Genomic DNA, 25,099 nt, shown 5'->3' on the forward strand with positions numbered 1-25,099 from the left:
ATTATTGTGGAAATATCTATAACAATAACATGTTCTCTTAACCATTTTTTTTAAGCACTGTTGCTTCATTAGGCCCGAGCGCCATACATGGCGATAGGGACTATTGCTTCTGCAACGCAGGGGGGCACCAGGGTGCGCTTCGATGGCGTACGGAGTGCACAACGGACACGACAGCGACCACAGCGACCTCCGACCACGACAGACGCATAGGACTCGGCCAGAGCTTTCCGAAAATGTCTAATGTGTAAAAACAGCTACAATGGAAAAACGCCTATATTGTTTTTGCTTTTGCAGAAAAGCCTTCCCGGGGGCTTCAGCGGCCAACCGCGCGCTCCACGTACACGCCAGAAAAAAATGACCCACAACTTTTTTGTGCGCCTTAGCCAGCGCTTTCCAACGGTGTACAGCATGTGGTGGTAACGGCAACGGCTTAGGTTTTTTTGGCAAAAAACGATTATTTTTCTTTCTTTCTTTCTTTCTTTCCGCCTCTTAAAACTGGATTTTCACCCCCTGAACGTGCGCGAAAACTCAATTAAAAATCACCGAAAAATCCAGTCTGGTGAAAAATTTACGAAAATGTGAGTGTCCAATGTGGGACGTGCAAAATGGCACAACAGCGCCACATGCAAATTTGAAAAAAATAATTCAGTGACGGAGAGCCTCCACCAACTTGGACACACACTCGCGCCTTTGGGCACAGACATTGTCCAGGTCGTGACCAGCAAAAAACATTATTATGACCCCGCCCCCTGACAAACAGGAAGTCCCCTATTTTGAGTGGAAAAATGAGGAAAAGTCAAATTGCCTCCACGCTGATGTCGCATTTGAACGAACTCCTCCGTGGGCGTTTGTCCGAATGAGCTTCTGATCGCTTCTAACTCATCTACACATGTTGGGGATCAAAAGTTATCCAAAGAATTTTGCTATGTTTTGCGGTCTTCGTCCAGTGGAGCCCCAAAGTTGACCTTTATTTTGGCGATTTCTGAGACCTCAATAATGGCCCCCGTTCGCACAAACTAGCTCGGATCATTACCAAAACTCATACACATGTTGCCCCTTCACCCCCGCATACATGACATGACGTTTGGTGGCAGTGGACCCAACAGCGCCCCCTATAAAATGCATGTTAATGTCATCACTCATTCACTGGGTACGTACCAGAGAGTAATGACCCTGACAGTTGCATGCGCCTTGGTCAGAGCTTTCCGAAAATGTATAATATATGGTATTTCGAGCAACGGGAACCCTTGTTAGGCCCGAGCGCCATACATGGCGATAGGGACTATTGCTTCTGCAACGCAGGGGGGCACCAGGGTGCGCTTCGATGGCGTACGGAGTGCACAACGGACACGACAGCGACCACAGCGACCTCCGACCACGACAGACGCATAGGACTCGGCCAGAGCTTTCCGAAAATGTCTAATGTGTAAAAACAGCTACAATGGAAAAACGCCTATATTGTTTTTGCTTTTGCAGAAAAGCCTTCCCGGGGGCTTCAGCGGCCAACCGCGCGCTCCACGTACACGCCAGAAAAAAATGACCCACAACTTTTTTGTGCGCCTTAGCCAGAGCTTTCCAACGGTGTACAGCATGTGGTGGTAACGGCAACGGCTTAGGTTTTTTTGGCAAAAAACGATTATTTTTCTTTCTTTCTTTCTTTCTTTCCGCCTCTTAAAACTGGATTTTCACCCCCTGAACGTGCGCGAAAACTCAATTAAAAATCACCGAAAAATCCAGTCTGGTGAAAAATTTACGAAAATGTGAGTGTCCAATGTGGGACGTGCAAAATGGCACAACAGCGCCACATGCAAATTTGAAAAAAATAATTCAGTGACGGAGAGCCTCCACCAACTTGGACACACACTCGCGCCTTTGGGCCTTAAAGAGGGGGTATTATGCTTTTTTCAGCCACATAGCACCAGTCTATAGCACACTACAATGATGACGAAACCTTCTGTTGGTCTGTAAATGCAGTAAATTAGAATAACTGCCTTGTATAAAATTGTTCTTTCAAAATGGCGTTAGCAAATGACTTGAAATAGGCCTCTGTCTCTTTAAGAACCTCTGACCCTTTCCGACACGCCCCCTCCACACGCTGTCTGTGGCATCACAACAACACTGCGCTCGTTGTCTCAACTGTATTGAAACTACGATCGGTGCATTTTAATTTTTATTATTGGAAAGGACCTACTGTTTATCACTTTGTGAACAATGGCCACACAGGATATTATTTGGAGACAAACCTTCCACACCGGACGCTTGGAAGGGGCTCTTGCCTGAAAAATAACTGCTGTTTGGAGGCTATCTCTTTGCATCTGCCATGCCCTATGGATCTCTAACTATACCCCCATGGACGACACCAGGATCTGCAGGAGCCCATGCGATTCATAGACGGACATTATCTGTGCAGGTGGACAATGGTTTTTCGAAGTTACCCCGTTAGCTTGTTATAATCGACTACAGCTCATTGTTGATGAAAAGTCTGCAATAAACCACAAATGTGTAAAGCCAGGCTCATTGTGTGATCATCGTAAAGGCTGCTTCAAGTAGTTGCCGGCTTTATTGACGTTATTTGTGCATAATATGCTGCCTGTTTTCAATGAATGTTGTGAAGGTGAAGGTTGTTAGCTTGTCGCGGCTAATAGTGCCTTAGCTCCGGGACAAACCACTCGGCTACGACTCACTGTAGATGAAATGTGAGCAATAAACTACAAAATCAACAAGCCAGGCTCTGTGTGTGATCATCATAAAGGCTGCTTCAAGCAGTTGCCTGTTTTAGTGACGTTTTCAATGCATAATATGCTGCTTGTATTCAGTGAATTTTCCCGTTAGCTTGTCGCGGCTAGCTTGTTAGCTCCGGGAGAAAGCCACTCGGCTATGACCCATTGTAGATGAAATGTGAGCAATAAACTTCCAAATCAACAAGCCAGGCTCCGTGTGTGATCATTGTTAAACGGTTCTTTATGTGTGTGGTGGTTTTATTGACTTTATGTGTGCATATTTCTCGTTTTCACGTGATGACTCGAGGTTTAGCTTAGCATTAGCTTTCTCCGGAGGCTCTGTGCATCATCAAGGCCCAGCGCAGAACCAGACACTGAAATAAGTGTTCTTGTCACCGGTTTTAATCCTGGGTGTTTCGGTAACAGAAACACTGATGTGTGTCTATGTAAAAGTCTGCTGTGGCTCCGGTTCACAACACATGAAGCTAATCCTCCATGATGACTCTGTTTACATCTTAGGGCTAGACACTGCGGGGAGGGGGTTCTGCTGAGGAGCAGTGGTTGGTTACTCGGCTGGTGACGAAAGGTTGGAGGCGTATCCTGGAGGTTCGAGGCGTTTCCTGAAGGAATCAGGCGTTTTATCCCTAAAATGGCTGCCATCGGAGTTTTTACAGATTACTCGAAAATACGTGAATGTGCTAAGGCAACACTTCAGGCATGTTTTTAATGAGGGAATGACTTAATAACATGATGTAAAGCTTGAAAAAGTCGATTTTGCATAATACCCCCCCTTTAAGTGGGTTTTAAGTGGTTCTAAGTGGTCCCACCCATCCTCCGTGGAAATGGCCAGAGGTCTTAGCCAGGCAGCATGGTGGCCTCTGTAAGACTTTTCTCTGAAATTCGTCAATTTTCCAAATTTCCTCCTTTATTCACAACGGCTACAGTTTTAGACTCGTACATGTTTATACTACCCCTCTGTCACAGAAAGATGCTTCAATTTCCATGTTTTTGCCTCCAAAATCAACTTTTTCTAAAGTTTATAGTGACAGGAAGTTTAGTTTACCCGTTTCCTGTCCGTCCCTCTGTGTGTTCCTCGTACTATTTCGCTCTCAACGAAATATTCTTTATATGGAGGGTGCTGCTGGGCTGGTGCACCCTCTCATCAAATCTTTGGCCGGTCAGAGGAATTTACCCTCATTAAAAAGATGAAATATATTAATGCTTAAGCTGTAATTTCCGTTTTCTGCAAATACACAAGTGCAGTCTTTCATAACATTAATGTTCAATTGGCTGCAGTATTCACTAAGCTTGTGAAGCTCCATTGGTAGAGTGCCGGGTTCCTATACGTTAGGTTGTTGGATCGATCCCAGCCATCACCTTTTTTTTTTTTTCTTTTGGACTCGGTACTTTCTGGTCCCACCCTCATGAAAAATGGGGAAATGATCCCTCTCCTCCAGTGGGGTGCTGTCACCTAATTTTGGCCTGAGAATTGAGAGAACCCTCACCCTCATCAGGCCCATGTTTGTATGGACTTATATCTCAGTAGTAGCAAGGTTGTCTTCAGTGAATGAGCTAGTCCTAACACAGCCTTCACACTTTTCTTATGCTTTCTCATTTTACATGGACCACTGTACACATTGTCTCAGCCTAAGACCATGAGTGCGGGTGTTTCATAAGATATTTTTTTGTTCTACTAATACATTGTCTGTGCCTGTATAGTGTCATGGGCAGAGCATTGGGTTTATAACCAATAGGCCCCTGGATCAATTCTGACCTTCATAAGTTTTTTGTTTTTTTTCTTTCTTTCTTTCTTTCTTTTTTTTGGCTCTTTCTGGGAAGAACATGATTTACCGCCTATGGTCCCGCCCTCATGAAAAATGGGGAAATGTTCCCTCTCCTCCAGTGGGGTGCTGTCCCCTAATTTCGGCCCAGAAATTTAGAGAAGCCTTGCCCTCATCAGGCCCATGTTTGTATGGACTTATATCTCAGTGGTAAAAGGTCGTCTTAGGTGAAGGAGGTAGCTTGTCCTAACATTTCTAATGCACAGGGAGTTTCATAAGAGATTGCTTTGTTCAGCTAGAATTTTAACTGTGCCTGTATAGTGTCATAGGTAGAGCATTGGGTTCATAACCATGAGGCTGCTGGATCAATTCTGACTTTTACTATTTTTATCTTTTTTTTTTTTTTTTCTCGGCACCTACTGGAAATTACATAATTCAGCACCTATGGTCCCACCCTCATGAAAAAAGTGGGAACAACGCTTACAGAATTTGCATAACTAAAGACATGGCAGGATAGTAGGGAAACTATTGAGGCAACACCAGGGACAATGTCAAAACAATCTAGAAAATGGAGGGGGAAAATTGACCAAAAATTACCTCTCCTCAGGTGCTGGGACCTAATTTTGGAGTGTTATTCTAGAGAATAGTAGCCCACATCAGGTCATTGACAATATGTAGTTATAGCTCAGTGATAGTGTGCTGGTCTCTGGTATAGGAGGTTGCCAGTTCAAACACTGCCATGACAATTTTCCAATTCTTTGTTTTTTCACATGATTCACATATTTTCGAGCCTGATAAAAGTACACAATGAGAACCAAGTAGTGTGACACAATTGTGTATTCCCTTCCCCCTCTTCACTCGTGCAGCCCATTGCAGAGAGGTGTTCCATTTAAACACCCCTCTGGTTCGTTCCACATTACAGTACAACGTGTCTTCCTACAACAAGTATGAAAAGTTTGCATCGTCTTTTTCTGATTCTCCTGTTTCCGTTTGTTATCTTTGATAGACTTACATGACTTATAGGCTTGTGTTACAAGCTTCATATCTGGAACAGCAGCCCAGGTTGAGGACAGGGGGCCTTCAGGCTGAGGCAACAGTGGGCACCAAAGCTACTTGGGACAAGAGTGAGGCCGGTGTGTGACAAAGGCTCAGGCGAGAGTGGGATGGGTTAGCAGGCGTAAGAGAGTGGTTTGGGTGTGAGACAGAGGCTAAAGCAGGTTTGGGTGACAGCGAACGTGGGCATTCGCAAGGGGGAGGTCGCTGGGGGCAAGAGAGATCAGAAGGGCTCACAAGGAGCATAGCAATCGGGGGGCTCGCATGGGGCGACAACGAGCAGGGGCGGTTGCAAGGGGGGGAATGCCAGGGGCGAGGGCCGCACGACGCCGCTTGCGGCTTTAATTCTACCTGTTTTTAGGATCTCATGTGCAGCACTTTGGAACAGTGCACAGACATTTTGAGGGGCAGGTGCTAAACCAAGACAAAAGGGCAATTTTGGGGGGATTTTTTTTCTGTCACTAACAGACCATTGATTAACATGTCCAATTATGTGGACCTAATAATAAACTAGACTTTAGAGGACGACGTAGGACTATCACATTGCTCTGCAAGATTAGTACAAATACAGATAAGTGAGCAAAGGTACTATAGCCTACACTTAAAACAATAATCCTGGGCTGTTCGTGTTCCTGTGCTCCTCGAACAGAGGCACAGTGTCCAGAACCCAGGCACCTCCTCACCTCCTCACCCTCTGTCTCCTCAGCTCAGCTCACACTGCTCTGGCCCTGGTCTACACTCAGCCCTGACTTAGTCTGAGTAATACAGCTCATTTTCAGAACATTATATAAAGTGACAAAACAGAACCACGGAAGTTACTGACTTTGTCCTGATCTCGACACGAGCGGCGGCGCTGACGTCCTTGCACTGACGGCCCTTTCGTTTCCTTTCGTTTCCATTCCCTTTAATAATCCCGTCATGTCGCGCTGGCTCGTTCATAAAGTTATCAAATTTAGGGTTTGCTTTACTCCCGCGTCTCACAGAGCTGGGCTGTACCATCTTCTCAAACGGGGGAAACACGGGAACAGCACAGATGCCCTTCTGGGATCAGGAGCGTCAGCGCCGCCGCGGCTCGAGAGGCAGAGGAGGAAGGAAGCGCCATTTGAAGTTGTTGAACATTAAAACTGTATTTTCAGCACATGTTGGCTCAGTAGGGCAAACTAAGAACAATAAAAGAAACAATACTTAATATTGGGGAGGAAAAAAACAGGTCTTGAGAAGGGCACTTAAAGCTTGAGCACCACCTGGGCTCTACCTGTGCACGTCCCTGCTTTGGAAACATTTTTGTTGGTTGAATGTGCTATACAAATAAAGTGGATTGGATTGAACCAGGGACTGGAGTTGAAAACTAGCACTAGCTATAAACTCTTTTTGCATTGCATCAGTAACAAGTTTGTTTTGTACTATGTAGACTTGCAATGTCCCTGTCAAATAAATCAATCAATAAATCAATAAAATAAAAATAGTCTCTCGCAGACTTTATACCAAACAAGCCAACGTGTTCAATTACAAACAACATGTCAACAAGCAGCTTCCATCAAACGCTGCGACATGAACACTTGCTGCGTTTGGCTCCCCAGCCCAGCGTTAGGAGGCTGGACTCGGCATCAGCGGCGTGTGCCGAACGCGCTGCCAGGTAAACGTAACCGGCTCATGCAAACACTACCAGTGGATTTGGCTGAGAGCCGCTGGCACAGACAACACTGAGCACGAGGGACAGGTTTAGCTGAAATTAGCCACTGAAACCGAAAGCAGAGTGTCTTCTAAGACCGTCAGGTTTATACACAGCCTGTCTCACATCGGGCAATGGAAATTTCTTCACTGTGTAGAGGATTTTCTCATCGTTTTAGCTCAAAGTTCTTGGCCTGTGCGTTTGGCCTGCCTCTAGATACACAAGTAGTGGTGTGTGACTGTATTAATGGAATGGAGTCTCAATCCATGCCAGCTGAAACCGGCTTAAGAACAAGGAAGAGTAATGCCGTTTGGATTCTTTGTATGTGCTTTACACACAGACACACTGAATAAATCATTTTCTGTTATTCATAGTTTTTCATTAATGAAGGAAAGTCACCCATGATGTCGCCCTGAAACAGCTTCAAAACAATTGCTGATGATTTTCAACTGTACTTTTCCTTTAAGGAGTCAGAGATGCACAGACTGTCAGAGTAACTGGATTGTCTTTCAAGTGTGAAGTCGTGGCTTTATGAAAACTGCCTTCAGCTGAATTCTAAAAGACTGAGACTTTGATTATTGCTCCAGAGCAGAAAACCACCTTGGTTCCCTGGGCTTCTCGGTTCAGTCGAGCATCAGAGATCTTGGTGTTTGGTTTGACCAGTCTTTGTCTCTGGAAGCCGCTCGAGGCACCTGGTGAAAAACTGTTTCTTCCATTCGAGAAACGTCGCCAAGTTGAGGCCAATTTTATCCAACTCTGATCTAGAATTGTTGATTCATGCTTTTCCTCGCTGCACTGGCTCCCCATCAAACTTCGAATTGAATTTAAAATGTTAGTTTTGACTTTTAGAGCGCTGCACGGTCAGGCTCCCAAATATATATCTGACCTGCTGTGCCCTTACTCCTCAGGTCGCACCCTTAGGTCCTCGAGCCAGAACCTCCTCACTGTCCCAAGAACCCACTTTAAAACCAGAGGTGATCTGTCCTTTGAAGCCGTTGCTCCTAAACTGTGGAATGACCTTCCTTTGTCGCTACGTACAGCCGACTCTGTTGATTCCTTCAAAAAGCAGCTGAAGACGCTGCTTTTCAGACGAGCTTTTAGTTGACAAGGCTGTGATTGTTCCTATGTAAATTATGTAATGTTTTCTGTGATTCTGTGAAGCACTTTGTGATTTTATCTGAGGGAGGTGCCATATAAATAAAGTTTCTTCTTCTTCTTCAATTACATTTGAAGATGGGCAGACAAAAATATAATGCTGAATAAATTGTTCAATTTGTACATGTTTCCAACAACGTGTCCTCACAATGACGCAGACGATACTCAGATCTATGTTTCACAGACAGTGGGTGAACACGGGCCTGTAGATGCACTGTGTCACTGTATGTAGCAGATTAAAACAACTTCCTCCAGTTAAATGCAGATAAAACTGAGATAATTGTCTTTGGCTCACAAAAACACAGAGAGGTTGTCATTGGTCTTCTTGAAACGCTTTCACTGGGACCGAAAAGCCAAGTTAGAAATCTAGGTGTAATTGTGGACTCAGACTTGAATTTTAACAGTCATATTAAGTCTCATCTCAGCCTATTACTCCAAAAACATGTCCAAAAACAGTGAGGCAGCGCTTCAGTTTCCCGCAGCAGAAGTGTGGAACAGCCTCAGTGTCAATAAAAAAGGAGAGTGTGACTAAATACTTACAATGATGTGGAATGAAAGCTAAGAATGGTAAATGGTAACTAGTGGCAGTTTTATAGATATACAGTGGGAGGAAAATGTATGGGAACGCTTTGGAAACAGTGTTTGCTTAAACTAATACCACCCAAACATTCTTTAATGACCATAACATGTAAACATTCACAGGACAGGGAGGACAAAGTAAGTGAACCCAGAAATCTCGCTGAACTGCAACCGTTTTGTTTGAAGAGGAAAGGTTCAAAATTCATCCTGATCTCTAAACTTGACAAGTTTATCAAGTCTTGATTTAATAAATATTCATTTTCCTATTGATGACAGCCCCACACCATGATTCTCCCTGTAATCCACTGTGAAGATAGGGTTTTGATGTTGATGTGCTGCTCCATTTTTCCACCCAAACTATTCAACTCTGGGTTAATCAGTCCACAGTATATTTTGCCAGTTTACTGCTGTGGACAAAACAAAGTTGAATAGTTTGGGAGGAACACACATCATGTGTGGAGGAAGAGAACCTCTCATGGGAATTGCAATTTTTCAATCTTTTTAGATGTTTTCTGGAGGATTCTAAACACTTTAATCACACACCAAAAAAGTAAAGCCAAAATTGGCGCATATGGAGGTTTTTTCATATCAAATTGTTCAGTAGAAGAGAAAAAACAGCACTCATTACTGATGTTTGCATAAGTAGAAGAAGAAGAAGTTCTTTATTTCTATAGCGCCTTTCACAGACATGGTCACAAAGCGCTTTACATGAGACAATTGTACATTCACTCCACACTCAGTGTAAACTTCGTTTGTAGCTTCAGTTTCCCCTGGGGGAGACTGACAGAGGCGCTTTCGCGACTACACACGTCTGCGCCAACGGACCCTCTGACACCACCATACATTCACTCACACACATCATTCATCCTGGCCTATTGTAGCATAAAGCTAACGCTAGCTTCCTGATTAGCATTTCCCGTTTAAGTTTTTGGGAGCTGTTGAGCCACATTGCAGGTTTTAGCATTTGTTAAAGTGATGGTAGAGAAATGGGAGAAAGTTCAGTTTTTTTTCTTCTCTGTTTTCCCTCTGGCTGCTTTGAACATGACCATAAATGGGCAAATCCAAAGATGCCGTCTGTATCTATATAGGTAGAAAATTAACCTTCAATATCTTCATTGGATATTTCTTGATACATAAAAGCGGGCGCCTGTCCTCATGTGAAAACTTGACGTCACCCTATTCTCGAATCTGAAAGCATCTCTGGCCATTTCCTCCGCAGTTGCAATAATGACATGAGACTGAGAAACGAACACTCCGTCCCCGTGAGATTATAAATGTTATTGCGATATGCTTATTGATAATTGGATTTGACAAAGTAGACTTGCGAAAGGCGCGGCACCAGATTTAAAAATAAACACACATTGTCAAATTACCCCGGCAGAGCAGAGTGTGAAGAAAACACGGCCGGCATCAAAGCCTGGTGATAGACGGCGGTGTCAGGCGGATTATATAAATACCCACACAGAGAGTCGGATCTGAGGGAGCCGCTCAGGAACGCGCCGGGGCCTTTGATGGAGGAGGACAGAGCGGCCAGGCGCAGGCTCCGCGACGTGGCGTCCAGTTTGTCCTCCTGCGCAAAAACAGGGAGGGTGGAATTAAAACACACACTGCATAGAGAGAGCATTAAAGGGATGTTTCAGGATTTTGGACATAGGGCCTCATTTCCTACTTATCCAGAGTGTTTTTTATTGATGTTTTGTTCATGTATTCACCTTATATGTGAAGAGTTTAGTGGTGCTAGGCTAGTGCATGTCTATGGTAACTAGTAGCCTGCATTAAAAACAGTCTGACCCGAGCACAGTGCACCGGTGTTGGTGTCTGTGTTGATTTTTTTGCATTTAAAAGAACTTGTATTTGAGCAGCATCAGCTTCCTGGTTGTAGCTACGCAGCGGCGGAGTGATCTGCTCGGTTACCGGATCTACAGTAGTTTGTTTACCTGCGGCCGCATCACTACACGTGGAATTCACAAAGGAGCTTCTACAAATCTGATATGGCAACATTTGGAGGACGAGCCCATGATTTTGAGGTTTTTTAATGTAGGCTACTAGTTATCATAGACATGCACTAGCCTAGCACTAGCCTAGCATAACTAAACCCTTCAAATATAAGGATTGAATGAATTAAAAAATATTATCTCCAGAAATCAACAAAACTCTGGATAACTAGGAAATTAGGCCCTATGTCAAAAATCCTGAAATATCCCTTTAATCGACTTTTTCAATCTTTCCATCATGTTATTCTGTCACTCCCTCATTAAAAACATGCCTGAAGTGTTGTCTTGGCACATTCACGTATTTCTGAGTCATCTGTAAAAACTCTGATGGCGGCCATTTTAGGGATAGGTTTGCCTGAGTCCTCCTAGGAACGCCCCCACCTCCTGGAGACGCCTCCGAGCTTTGGTCACCAGCCGAGTAACCAACCACTGCTCCTCAGCAGAACCCCCTCCCCACTGATGCCACAGACAGCGTGTGGAGGGGGCGTGTCTAAAGGCTCAGAGGTTCTTAAAGAGACAGAGGCCTATTTCAAGACATTCACTACAGCCATTTTGAGAGAGACATTTTATACAAGGCAGTTATTCTAATTTACTGCATTTACAGACCAGCAGAAGGTTTGTCATCATTGTAGTGAGATATAGACTGGTGCTATGGGACTGAAAAAAGCAGAACACCCCCTCTTTAACCTCTTAACTCCCGCCTGAATCGAGAGGATCTTTTTCCTCACTTCATCAGATTTTTTTTCCATCATTTTTTTGTTGGGTGTTCAACACATGTTTGTCACATTTTTGTAATTTTTTTTGTAATTTTTTGTCAAATTTTTATCAAATTTTAGTCATTTTTTTGTCACATTTTTGTCATTTTTTTGTCAAATTTTTATCACATTTTTGTCACATTTTTGTCATTTTTTGGTATTTTTTTTTGTCACATTTGTCATTTTTTGTCAAATTTTAGCTTTTTTTTTTGGTCAAATTTTTATCAATTTTTTGTCATTTTTTTGTCACATTTTTGTCATTTTTTGTCATTTTTTTGTCATTTTTTTGTCATTTTTTTGTCATTTTTTCGTCTAATTTACTGCATTTACAGACCGACAGAAGGTTTGTCATCATTGTAGTGTGATATAGACTGGTGCTATGTGACTGAAAAAAACAGAATACCCCCTCTTTAACGGTTTGAAGCTCGTCTACAATCGCTGCATTCTGTTTTTGCGCCTTGAGACAGGACACTTCACAGAGAGTGATTAGTGGTGGCTAAGTTTGGCAAAAAGCACCAAGCTGAGCCCATTAAATTAAAAATGTATCACCAATTTACCAACAATACGGCAAAAATCCAATGGAAAACATCAGTATTCAAACGACAGAAGCACAAACTGAGCGCGTGTCTGCCCTCTGTTACACTCCGTACAGAAAGACCTGGAAGTCCATTAAAAAAAAGAGACAAATGATTTGAATACCAATTAATTAAAAGCATGCCCATTTGACTGCTACATATTTTGTAACTAATATGATTTGAGAACATAATTCCACATTGAAGCCTGCAATGGGAAATCTGAACCAAAATGTATAAACTGTATAAATGTGTTTGCCCCCCCCACACACACAAAGACATCATTACTTCCACCTCAGGAGCCGACATCCGATCCATTCTATTTTCCTTAAGCAAACTGGAGTCGGAGCAGCTATTAGGCTAATGCAATGGCCACTTATCGCTCAACGCGGAGTCATTTGGCAAAGCGCGGTGGTAATCTGGCACTTTAAAGGCGTTTGAGGAGTGACAGCGCTGCAGCTCGGGGAGGAGGAGGGTACTCGGCTGTCAACACTGGGCTTCATGTGGAGGACTCTCCCGGCTGCTCCTCCTAAAGGATCGTTTAACAGGTACTTCACGAGACGCCTGGGGGGTTTCACACGTGCGAGAGGGGCTTTTAATGTCATTCAGAATATCAGACGAGACATAATTGTGTTTGTGTCAATCGCCCGCTTCAGTTTGTGTCAGAATTCGCCACAGTGAACTTGTGGTTTTTCTTTCTCTTTGTGCTGGATGCCCTTCTTGTCGGAGCTGTGACTGGAGTGGGCAAATGGGGGTTAAGTGCCCGAGCCCGAGGATACAATGACAATACGAGCCATTTCCCAGACAAACGCTTAATGCCATGTGTTTCTAGAAAGCTGCTCTGAGGCTGACTGACAGATACACTGCCGCTGTTCTGTGCCAAAGATCGGATTACGATTAATCTTGAGGTGTGGATTCTATGGTAGAAAGTTCTGCCAGGTTCATTTGGCTCTGGGGAGCTGGGGGAATGTTTTCATGACATAAGGAACTGAGGAACTTGGGTCAAAACGAGCTTCCCAACTTACATGTGACTGCGGAAATCGTTTAACCGCTTAACCCCCGCCTGAACCGAGCACATTTTCTCTAAAAAGTCTTGATAAAAAGTGTCAAATAGCAACAAAAATGAGCCAAGACGGACGGTAAAAACGCAACACAACAGCGACAAAAACGCGATGACAAAGTGACAACAGAAAAGCCAAAAAAGAGCAACAAAAACGTGACAGAAAACACCACAAAGGAGCAACAAAAAATGCAATGCAAAGAAATGTCAAAAAAAGGTTGCGACAACACGGCAACAACACAAGGAAAAGGACACGTTCTGATCAGCTTTGTAGATCTTAGCTTTCAAATGAGTGCTTACACTAGCTTACAGGAACTGGGGAAAATGCATTTGGTGAAGGCGGGGGTTAAAGACGAACTCAGTAACTGCAGGTGTCGTATGTGTTGAGGTTTTGTACTCACTAATTGTCCGTGAGAGTAAATCCTACGCTGACAGAAAAGACAAAGGGACAGAGGGATATTGTTCATCCAGTTACACAATGGAGATGATTTTTTTCACTAAAACTCGGCTGTAATACTGTTTAAGTGGCGCTAGCCCGCAGTTAGCTTTGGCCGTTAGCCTGCTAGCTTCTTCTTCGTGATTCCATTAGTGTGTGTTGGAGCTCTGAGTCGGAGCAGGGAAAGCTGCAATTGCTCCAATCATCCCATTAACACTTGTATTACCCCCAGAGGGACGACTAAAAGGATTTATTACGGTAAACATGTTACTTAGTACTGCTTTATGAGGTTAATGTGACCTGTCGTTGTCCTTGGAGTAACATAAATCAGAGAGAAATGCAAAGTATTAATGCGAGAAAATGTGATATTTTATAAAAAAAACAACAAACCAAAGTGAAGCTCAGTTGAACACTAATGAGTGATAAAAGACCTTTTTTATTTGGTACCATCAAAATCCTCGACATAGAAAGCACATGAACGCAAACCAACTGGGATCAACGACGGTCCATCTCGGGAAAACAAGCTCCCCAGTTCATGCTGATGTTTTGACCTGGGGGTAATATCTCTGTTATTGCTACATAAAACAACAACTGGAACTCCTGTGTTATTACAAATGCCCCATAGTAAAAAAAAAAAATCTCAAAATATGGTTAAAAATATGGAAAACGGTCTTTTCCACCTAAGTTTGGCACTCGAAGCTCTTTTCCACACGTTTGAAAAGCGGCATTATTCAAACGTATGGGCGTGAGTGTTGTCAGCGAAAAGACTTTCAGCCATAAGATTGACACGGCAGGATTGTGGATCTAATCCCCAGCGGATAATGATCAGGCTCAACAGTTGTAGATGTTTCAATACAATCACGGGTTCTAGTAAAGAACTATTTTCACATTGTCAAATCTGGATATTGTCTGAACAAGTGTTAGGCTCATTATTACCAACACTCTCATGAATTCAAACAATGAAATACTGTATCCGTCTTCTTCTTTGCTCAGCCGCTTGTGCCGGAGCTCCAGACTGCATTGCATTGTCAGTCTGTGATGCATTAGCGGCCTGTGGAATTATTCATCTATTCAAACGAGTTGTAAATGAGATGAGGTGCGCAAACTGGCAGCGCTGTGGGCGAGCTCAACTCACGGACGGACTCTCCTCAGCCAAACCTCGGCATGTGAGCGCAGCCAGCAGTTCGGATCAGAGTAGATAAATGTGTAGGCTGTCGGGGAGGGTGGCCTCTTGTTGTAAATAGAGGGTTTTAATGATTCCTAATGAGATGATTGTGTTTACCCTGTACTCCTGTATTCTGCGCTTGGACTCGTCGAGCTGGTGCTGCAAGTCCCACACGATCTCTTTGTACTTGGAGTAGCGCTGCTCGACCACTTCCCTCTGACGCTGAGACTCCTGGGGTGAAAGATAAACTGTACGTTATCCAGAACAGCATACAACGTATTCTTTTCAATCAGTATATTTGTCGAATCTAATCTAACCTCTTAAAGGAACAGGCCACCGTTTTTCCACACTGAGATATGTTCTTACCTGAGCTGTGACGAGTTCTTTAGGACCTGTCTGATCTTCAGTCACGTAAACACAGCGCAGACGGCGTTAGCATTTAGCCTCTCCCTCTCTCCTCTATAGCTCCAAAACAGGTCAAGATAGAAGCTACCAAGCTCTTCCACGTTTTCCCGATTTAAATATGGTTACGTGAAGTGTTCCACTACAAAGTATAATTACACACAATTAAACAATGTGGATTTTCTAAGCGGATAAAAGGGGGGACTATATTGTAAGGCGTAATAATACCAGGAGTAGTTTGGCATCCGCACAGTAGGGTGAAGATTACTGCGCGGATTTCAAACTACTCCTGGATGTGGAAGAGCTTGGTAGCTTCTATCTTGACCTGTTTTGGAGCTATAGAGGAGAGAGGGAGAGGCTAAATGCTAACGCCGTCTGCGCTGTGTTTACGTGACTGAAGATCAGACAGGTCCTAAAGAACTCGTCAAAGCTAAGGTAAGAACATATCTCAGTGTGGAAAAACGGTGGCCTGTTCCTTTAACCCCCACCTGAGCCGAGCACATGAAAGCTTAAAAAAAACAAGAACCTCATGATAGCGACGAAAACGAGGATGAAAATACAATGTGACAAAAACGAAACAAAAACATGACAAAATTGCCAACAAAAAAGTTACAAAGACGTAATGAAAACACAGCAAAAAAGTGACGAAAACCTGACGAAAACACAATAAAAAAGGGACGAAAACCTGACGAAAACACAATAAATAAGGGACGAAAACACAATAAAAAAGTGACGAAAACCTGACGAAAACACAATAAAAAAGGGACGAAAACCTGACAAAAACACAATAAAAAAGGGACAAAAACACAATAAAAAAGTGACGAAAACCTGACGAAAACACAATAAAAAAAGTGACGAAAATACGACAAAAACGCTCAAAAAATGTGACAAAAACACAGAGAGCTGGAGAAAATGCAGTCGGTTCAGGCGGGGGGAAAGATGTTACTGATGACTACAACACCATGACTCATACACATATAATCGATCTGAAGTGACATTATCTTTGTGTGGCAATCTACTCACCTCCAGATCCTTAAAGTTCTCCAGAAGAGACTGTTTTTCTGGGATTGCCTCGAGGCGGTCCAAGGCCGCTCTGGTGCTCTGTTCAACAGCAGACCACACAAACAACTGAATCACGGAGGTTAAACTATAATTTTTACTAAATACGAGTCGGTCTCCGTCTTTACTAGAAGAATTCAGCTTCGGCCTGCGCGGTAACAGAGCTCTTTGGCAGCTTGGCCTGGTCTCACCTCAGTTTCTCGCTCACCACCACTTCTTAAATTATGTATTATATTGGCCTGAAGGCTTTACAGAATAGAACAGTATAGCATAGCGTGAAAGGCAGAAAGTAGGAAGAGACATTTAGCAAATTGACAAAACCGGGACTGCGTCGTGCGCCGAGCCCACTGACCCTTGACCAGGGCACTGCGGCGCCGACTCCACTGTTATTAAAAGTGTCTAGTTTGTGTTATATAAAGAACTCCCTGACACCGAAAACAAATCAAGTTTATTTTTCTAGTGTTTTTAGTTTGTGGTTCGTGCCGGAGCCGTCACTTTGCGTCTCCCATCTCGTCATGTCCGTTATGTCCTGGTCTTTGTCCGTCCTACGCCTGCGCTGTCCCTTCCCGTCGTCCCCGTCCTCTCTGCTGTCCCTGCTGTGCCTTCTACGGTCTCCTCTGCCCTAAACAATGTCAGTTTAGACATTTATTACAAAATGAGTAAATCACGTCCACTGCTCTGCATCTGATGAGGTGCTTCCTCCCACTATGTAAAAAAAAAAACATTTAAATCTGCTTTCCTCCAACCCAGCATTCGATGATGGGTCATATAAAGATTCAGTAGCCAAAATATTAGCAAATTTCAAGAATATTTAGAACTCGCTCAATGCGATTAATTGTTCAAAATACAAAACAATGCATTTTTTTTTTTACTATTTTTATCAATGACCTGATAGAATGGGAAGTGACACAGTATTAGCGCTGTATTAGTCTGTAACTGTGCACACACATTAAAGGGGCTGGAAGCAAGTTCGCCATTTTATACTCACTACTGCCACCTCAGGCCACATGTGTAACTGCACCTTCTATATTAAGCTCGTGCATGACGGCAATTCGGGCCGAAGTGACACATTTCTGAGTGACCGTACAGGATTTTAGAGGCAGTTGTGGTGAACAGGTCTGAGCTCATTCTACACATTAGGACATGGCTGGAACATGTAGGGGGAGGAAAATACTTAATTTGAACATTTTTAAACTCCTTATAGTCCCTTTAAGTGGAAAACTTTTGTTAACAGATTCTTAAAGTTGGCCTAGACCAGTGGTTCTCAACCTGGGGGTCGGGCCATTTGTTTTTTTCTTTGATTTTTAAGAATGTCGTCGGCTAATGTTCCGATTTCTCACGGTGTGACCCGGGCGGGGGGGCCCGAATCCCCCGAACCCCTTTAACTGTTATAATGGGGGTCGCGGCTCCAAAAGGTTGAGAACCACTGGCCTAGACCATGTGTAGCTGAGCTTGTTTGGATTTAATTGAAAGTAATAAAAGTCTCTGAACCTCGGGTCGGCGCTATGTGACTTTCGAGAGGTAAAAAGTTCAGTAGAGTTGAGCAAGTCCTAAATATCAATATTTTCAGCTAAAACTTTTTGTACAGCTTATCTATGACAAGCATCATGTAATGGAGGGTTGGAGAACACGGCCCTGAAACGTTCATTTTTTAGAAGCACGCTAACGTATAGTACAAAACTGTCATGAACACAACGCTTTAGAGAACATAAAGAAAAAGTAGGCAAAGCTTAAGGTTGTGTCGTCCACTGGGAAAAGAACACATTCCATATTAATAAACCACTGGAGCATTTATAATATAAACATACTGGAGGTATTGTTCACATTAACACATTTCAACACTACAATGTGTCCAGCAGCTATAAGCGTTCTTCCACAGCTCTTTTCACAACTTTATAATATTTCTTTAAACTAATGTTGATCCCTGAATAATGTTTGCGAGTTCCCCACAAAATGGCGCGTTTCTATGGCAACGCTCAATTATAACATTAACATTTGCTCCCCAGACGGTGCGCTGTATTTAAATTGGATATTTGCAAGTTGACATACGAGAACCATCTTCCAGAGAACGGCTTCTGCACTTCCTTTGAAAAAGCCCCTTATATAACAATGGTAAGAAACAGACACATCCCCCCAAACCATTTGACTGTCCTTAAATTCTTTCCTCCTCAGCAGTTCCTGCGTTAGAAGGTGCAGATGAAAGCGGAGGCGTGAGGGGAGAGGATCGATGATACACACATTAGTAAAATGAGACGTTGGTCCGAGACACGGGTCAAACGAACAGACAATTAGTGAAGACGGCTCACAGCTGGGGGGCGGCTTCAGGGCTCCTCTGATGCTCTTTCATTACCGCTCATTATGAAACGTACTGTTCAAACAGTACAATACTGTCGGCGTGATAGGGCTTTGGTTCGACACAGATGGAGGATAGAAAGGAGTCCTTGAAGGGATAGTTAAGAGTTTAGAAACAAAGTCATTTAACCATTTTAAAACTGCCTTAGGCTCAGCTATGCACAACGTCATGACCTGTGCAATATGACAAGAATATATATGGACTTTTCCAATATAATTTTGTCCCAGTCAAATTTGTCTTGATCATCGCAACGCTGGCCCAGTCTTGGAAGAGCACCTGCTTGTTAGCCTTCTACAACTACACGGACCCTCAGAAGCACTCACGTTTCCTGCTTTGAACCCTTCAGATATGTACTGGATATCAGCCATATCCACATCAACCAAAAACAGACATGCAGAGGATTATACTGTAGTCTAATGATCATTTAGTTGGTGTGAAAATAATGAAATAGCTTTTTTCATCAATTGTTAGTGTTACAGAAACTCTCCTCAGTAAAAGAAGGCAAGAAGTTATTTCAAACTGATACAGTAAATATCTATCATAGCCGTATCCCTCCTGTTGTTTTCCCATTTACAATTCTTTATTTTTTAATTTATTCCAGGTCATTCTGACCTAGTGTTTGTGGCTGTAAGTGCAACATTTTACTGAAAACTACTTTTCAAGTGGAAGAAAAAAGTTTATAATGTGAATAGTGAAAACACTGATTATCTGAGCTTTTAATCAGGTCGACATGCCCCAAAAAACAGGAAATAGAAATCAGTCTGTCACTTTGTTTAACCCAATATCAACACATGTACTATCTACAGTTTGCAGGCAATAGTCCCCATTTACTCAAATAACATTGTTGTTCACACATTTACACTTTAACATAGTGATGCACGATAATGCCAATTTGAACCGATAACCGATAACCGATAATTCCGCATGTCCCGATACCGATAACCGATAATGACACCGATAATTATGTATATATATTTGCACTTTATTTTGTGACAAGAACTCACTGTAACAGTTCACAGTTCTCCCCAAAATGTATTAACTCTACCAAGCAATATACAAGTGTATAAATAAAAATCAAATAATGAGTTTTACTTTGGGTTTGGGTCTCCACTATTTTCTAAAGCTGTTTTTTTACAGTTCCATCATGAGCAGGTCTGTCTCTGTTCATCTGTGCCACATCTTATTAAAAAAAAAAAGAATAATATTACTACTACTACTTAATTACTAGTATTTTTCTTTTTGTTGACATCATACTAATGAATTCTTATTTACAATGCTGGAATATAATCCTGCATTGGGCTCATTTATGCATTTGTGGGGGAAAAAAAAATAGCAGCGCGGCTCATTTCATCAATGTAAAACTTCTGTCGTTCATAGCGCTTTAATCAGGGGGCTATCGTGTTTATTTGATCAGAAATGCTAAGATAATACATGGGTTTTCAGGCCCCGCTGTGTTCCAGTAATGCTCACTTACGTGAGCGGGTCCGCGGTTCGCATTTCCTCGTCTTTTTCTCATTTTGTTGCGGTGCTAATGTTGAAGTTACTTCGATGTAAAAAGTCGAAAAACTCTTCCTTCACGGAGAGCGCCTGCACAGCGCTGTTTCGCTGGAATACTCGTCGTATTTTTCAGCTAAAACCGTGCAGAAGTCGGCCGTGGAGAGCGTGTATCTGCTGCTGTAAATGTGCTGTCCTGAGTCTGCAGCAGCTCCGGGCTGCAGGACGTGCGGGGCGGCGCCGCCGAGAGAAAGGCAGCGAGCTGGAGCCGCAGATTCAATGTAATTTGATCTTATAATTATCGGGCCTAATTATCGGCCGAAATTTTTTTTATCGGCTTTATCGGGGATGGCGCCAAAATGCCGATAAATGCCGATAATTATCGGTGGCCGATATTATTGTGCATCCCTACTTTAACAGTGTAGTCATGATGGTTTACGTAGTTCTTTTCAAAGTACCGTTCACACTCACAAGTACAATAATACACAGCACTGATGCAAACAAAAGACAGCTTTACTTACCATTTCCAGTTCCAGAACTCGATCCTGTGAAGACAAAACAGAACCTCACTGTCTGCACCATATTCAGCAGAGAAAGCAAACAGATTGCTTCACATCAGGGTGTTTTAGGCCCAATGCTTGTTTTTCACCGATATTATCTGAATTCGAAACGTTTTCTACATTTTAGTCACAAATGTTGACTTACATTAGCAGTGCAGAAACTACCTGTAGTTTTGCCAAAGTCGATCATCAAAATCCTACACACGTCAACTTCACTTTCTTGTGTGCATCCCTCAGCCCACTCCTCCAGCTCCTGCCTTAAGTTCAGTCTCTAAAGATGTCTAAGCGCTTTTCTTTTTCCTCTGCCACTCAAACACACCTGCCCATCCTCGACCGACTATCTCTCCGCATCGCCCAATGTTTTGACACCTCCCTGTATCCCACACATCCATTTTTCTAAGTCATCATCTCCTCTCCTCCTCTCGCTCTCTTCTGCTTCCTCTTTCTCTCCTCATCTTTCATAATTAAAAGCTTGACTGGCTCGGGGAGGGCTGATTAATTGCACATGAGTTCTGGCAGGTGCCACGGAAGCCGCCACAGATGGGAGCAGCAGCGAGCGCGCGCACTCCGGGGGAAAGCCCGACTGCTCAGCACATTTTCGCAGCGTGTCCCAGGGCTAAGGAGTACGTGTCGGGCAGCTTAATGGGGAGTAAAGGGCCACGTTGACGCCGCGGGACGGTCCACTACAGACTAAGGTGACCTGGTAGCGCGCCAGGAAGAGAGCGGCGGCGGCGGCGGCGGTGGTATTGGAGAGACACAGACGAGGGCCCCCCCGGTGGCTTTTAAAAGTGTGAAGCGTGGTGTCTGCAGTAATTAGCTACATGTCCAAGCAAAAGCTGTAAGGAGTCTGTCAGGCCCACGGCTGTTTGTAGCACTGCTCCACCGCCAGCCACACCACGGAACATCCAGTGGAGCTTTCACAACAAGCAGAAACAACAAGTCTAAACAAAAACAGGAGCAGCTGTTTCTGCTAAAGAACACCGGGCCATTACCTATACTAGGAATACAATATGGTGAAAGATTGTCAGTCAGCCATGCAAAATGAGCAGCAACATCTTAAGCTGCAGTAATCTGGGCATTTTTATAATAACGTATTTTTAAAGGGTGACTAAAGTGAGTCAGCAGCACAAAGTAGGAAACAGGACCAACTTTTCAACACTACAAATACTGCATAATAATAATTAACACTGAGACACAGGCAGAATACATGTCTTATAGTAACCTTTAAAGGTCCTATATCATGCAAAATCAACTTTTTGGAGCTTTTAGCCATGTTGTTATGCTATTTCCTTATCAAAAACACCCCCAGAGTGGTTTGTGGCGTCATTCACGCAGCTCTCAGTAATCCTCCTGAATCCTGCTCTCTGAGGCTCCGCCTTCTCCTGGTGAACGACTGACCTGCTCAGTTGTGTCGTCACTGCGGAACGGAAGTGCTCGACGTCTGTAATGTAATGTCTTACAGCGTGATTTTAATTTGTAAAACAGCTTTTCATTGTTTCTGTCGTAACAGAGAAACAAAGAGAAAAAAAGGGAGAAAAAAATAATAAAAAGGATGTGCTCGAGCTGCTTCCAGGTCAGCTGAGGCCAAAACAAACCTGAGCGTCTAAACAGATCAGTCATGTTTGCGCTGCAGCTGAAGATGGAGCTCGTTATAACTGGACACACCTGTTCTTTATTCTTACCTAACGATCATGTCACGGAGAAAAAGAAGCACGTTTGGCTACGAGGACGAGGAGTTTATTCAACCTTTTTCAGGAAGAGGTCACTCAGCTGTTTTTTTCTCTGGGATTCAGCGACTTTCACCAAAATAGTGTTTTTCTGTGACTGTCTCTGATGGATGTTTGGTGAACCTTCACCAGAATCAAAGTGGATTAACTTTTATAACCAACGCGAGTCCCATAATGTAAACAGCGATGGACCAGAGGGTGAGTCAGTCCAAACGCGGGTTAGCATGTGTATTAGCATATTAGCTTGTTTGTGTGTTGCAGATGTCAACTCTGTATAACTGCATCGTGAAGTAACTTCACTTATTGTTGTTTATTTATATTACGGGAAAGTATGTGCGGAGAGAGGGGGCGGAGTTAACTGAATCGAAGCGTTCTGTCTTCCGGGTTTGAAAAATACCTCCAGAAAACACTTATATTTATCACAAAAATGAGTGCTCCATAGTGGTAGAGGTACAATCTATCATATAAATGCCTATACTTAACTTTGGAATGGCTAAAATAGCAGGATACAGATCCTTTAAGTAAAAAAGAATATAGTGCCCATATAAAAAGCATTCATTAGTGTTGATATAAATGATGTGGAGTCTGGACATCTGCCGTTAAAACACTATTGTGTATATAGTTAATGAAATGCTGCAGGGCAGGTCAAGGGAAAACGTTTCACACTGACCTCACACTTATTAACAAAGTGCTAATTTATTTGAATGAAGAAGCACGTTCTGATGGGCATTTCAGAACAGGTTTTGTTGTTCAGTGAAAACGGATTGATTTTATGTCAGTTCATCAGACTTCGACATGTTCATACCCGATCAAACCAAAGGAAATCCTGTAGATAAAATAAGAATGTATATTAGTGCAGCTAATACCCACTTGCAAACTTCTCATCTCATCTTCTTTAGTGCGACTTCTCTCCAACAACTCTGTAATGACAACCAAATGCAAGACTGTTAAAAACAAAGCCACGTAGACTTGCCGAGGCTCGACTTAAAAGACTTGCTCAGCTCCTCACATCAGCGGTGGTTAAACAACAATCCTGGGCAGAGCTGAGCGTCACTCCATTTTGTTTGCTTAATTGAAGGTTTGTGAGAATAAGTGACTGAAGAGTTGTGTGTGCGTCTACAAAGGAAACACCAAATTAGGCAAGTTTGACCCAGACTTGAAAGTGCTATTCAAGAATTTGCTAATCTGTAAATGTGGGATGGATTTTTTAAGGTACTACTATTTTTTTTTGCCACAGTGATTTGACATATACAATTGAAAGTGTATGTTTCCAATACCGAGAGACTTGAGGTTGGGAAATGTTGAGAACTGAGTACTGCTCTAACAGGCCTAGGGCATTTGTCCACTAACTCAAGAGTGGACATTTTGATCCTTGTACCCGGCAGAAGGCCAGTGTTTGAGCACACACAAGAGAACCTACGAGTGCAAGTGCAGGTCACGTACACCCACAATCGGCTTGTTGCACAATGTGGCTACGCTAGTTCCTCTGAGCTGAAGCTGTGGGCGCTAGTACTTCCTGTTCGTATTCATTTCCATTAAGATTAGCTTAGACCAGTGAGTTCCAGGTAGAAATATTTCCATAGAGGAGATGTTTGTGTTTGTGAGGATCAGGGAGTTTGTCTTGAAGCTAAAGGCTAATTTAACCTCTTAACTCCCGCCTGAACCGTGAGGATCTTTTTCCTCACGTCATCAGAATTTTTTTCATCTCATTTCATCTCATTTTTGTAGCTTTTTTGTCATTTTTTTTTCTTCATTTTTTCGTCAATTTTTTATCACATTTTTTAATTTTTTCATCAATTTTTCGTCCCTTTTTTGTAAATTTTTGTCACATTTTTGTAATTTTTTGTCACATTTTAGCCATTTTTTTGTCCATTTTTATCACATTTTTGTCAAATTTTTATCACATTTTTGTAATTTTCTTGTCACATTTTGTCACATTTTTCGTCACATTTTTTTTCTTCATTTTTTCGTCAATTTTTTGTCACATTTTTGTCATTTTTTGTCACATTTTTGTCATTTTTTTGTCACATTTTTGTCATTTTTTTGTCACATTTTTGTCATTTTTTTGTCACATTTTTGTCATTTTTTTGTCACATTTTTGTCTTTTTTTTTGTCACATTTTTGTCACATTTTTGTCATTTTTTTGTCACATTTTTGTCATTTTTTTGTCACTTTTTTGTCATTTTTTTGGCACATTTTTGTCATTTTTTTGGCACATTTTTGTCATTTTTCATCAATTTTTCATCAATTTCTTGTGACATTTTTTCCACATTTCCATCATTGTTTTCGTCGAGAAAATGTGCTCGGTTCAGGTGGGAGTTAAGGGGTTTATGCATTAAACAACTTGAAATAGTGCCTTTATATATATTTTTTCTCATAGCATGTTAGCCTTTAGCTTCAAGACAAACTATCAATCCTTCATGATCTCAGGCGTCTCTGATCTGAACTCGTTACATCATGATTTGAACACACAATAAATGATCATCTACCAGGAACTCACCGCCCACAACATAATCTTTAGAAAATATGATCATTATTCCAGGAAGTCCAGGCGCTCACACC

At 42.6% G+C, this 25,099-nt stretch overlaps 1 protein-coding gene across 2 annotated transcripts in view; it reads right to left on the minus strand.

Annotated features, from left to right (window-relative positions):
- Positions 1 to 25,099, minus strand: part of cep128 (centrosomal protein 128) — a 72,490-nt gene that overhangs the window by 330 nt on the left and 47,061 nt on the right. For both annotated transcript variants that reach the window (XM_079571799.1, XM_079571798.1), the window contains exons 20-24: positions 23,408 to 23,457; positions 20,772 to 20,795; positions 16,368 to 16,445; positions 15,060 to 15,173; positions 10,422 to 10,530 (exon numbers count right to left, since the gene is read on the minus strand). In XM_079571799.1, coding sequence (XP_079427925.1) covers positions 10,422 to 10,530; positions 15,060 to 15,173; positions 16,368 to 16,445; positions 20,772 to 20,795; positions 23,408 to 23,457 — 375 coding nt within the window. The remainder of the gene's footprint in view (positions 1 to 10,421; positions 10,531 to 15,059; positions 15,174 to 16,367; positions 16,446 to 20,771; positions 20,796 to 23,407; positions 23,458 to 25,099) is intronic.

This window comes from Gobius niger (assembly GCF_951799975.1).
Source record: "Gobius niger genome assembly, chromosome: 15".
In the NCBI taxonomy this organism is placed as follows: Eukaryota; Metazoa; Chordata; class Actinopteri; order Gobiiformes; family Gobiidae; genus Gobius; species Gobius niger.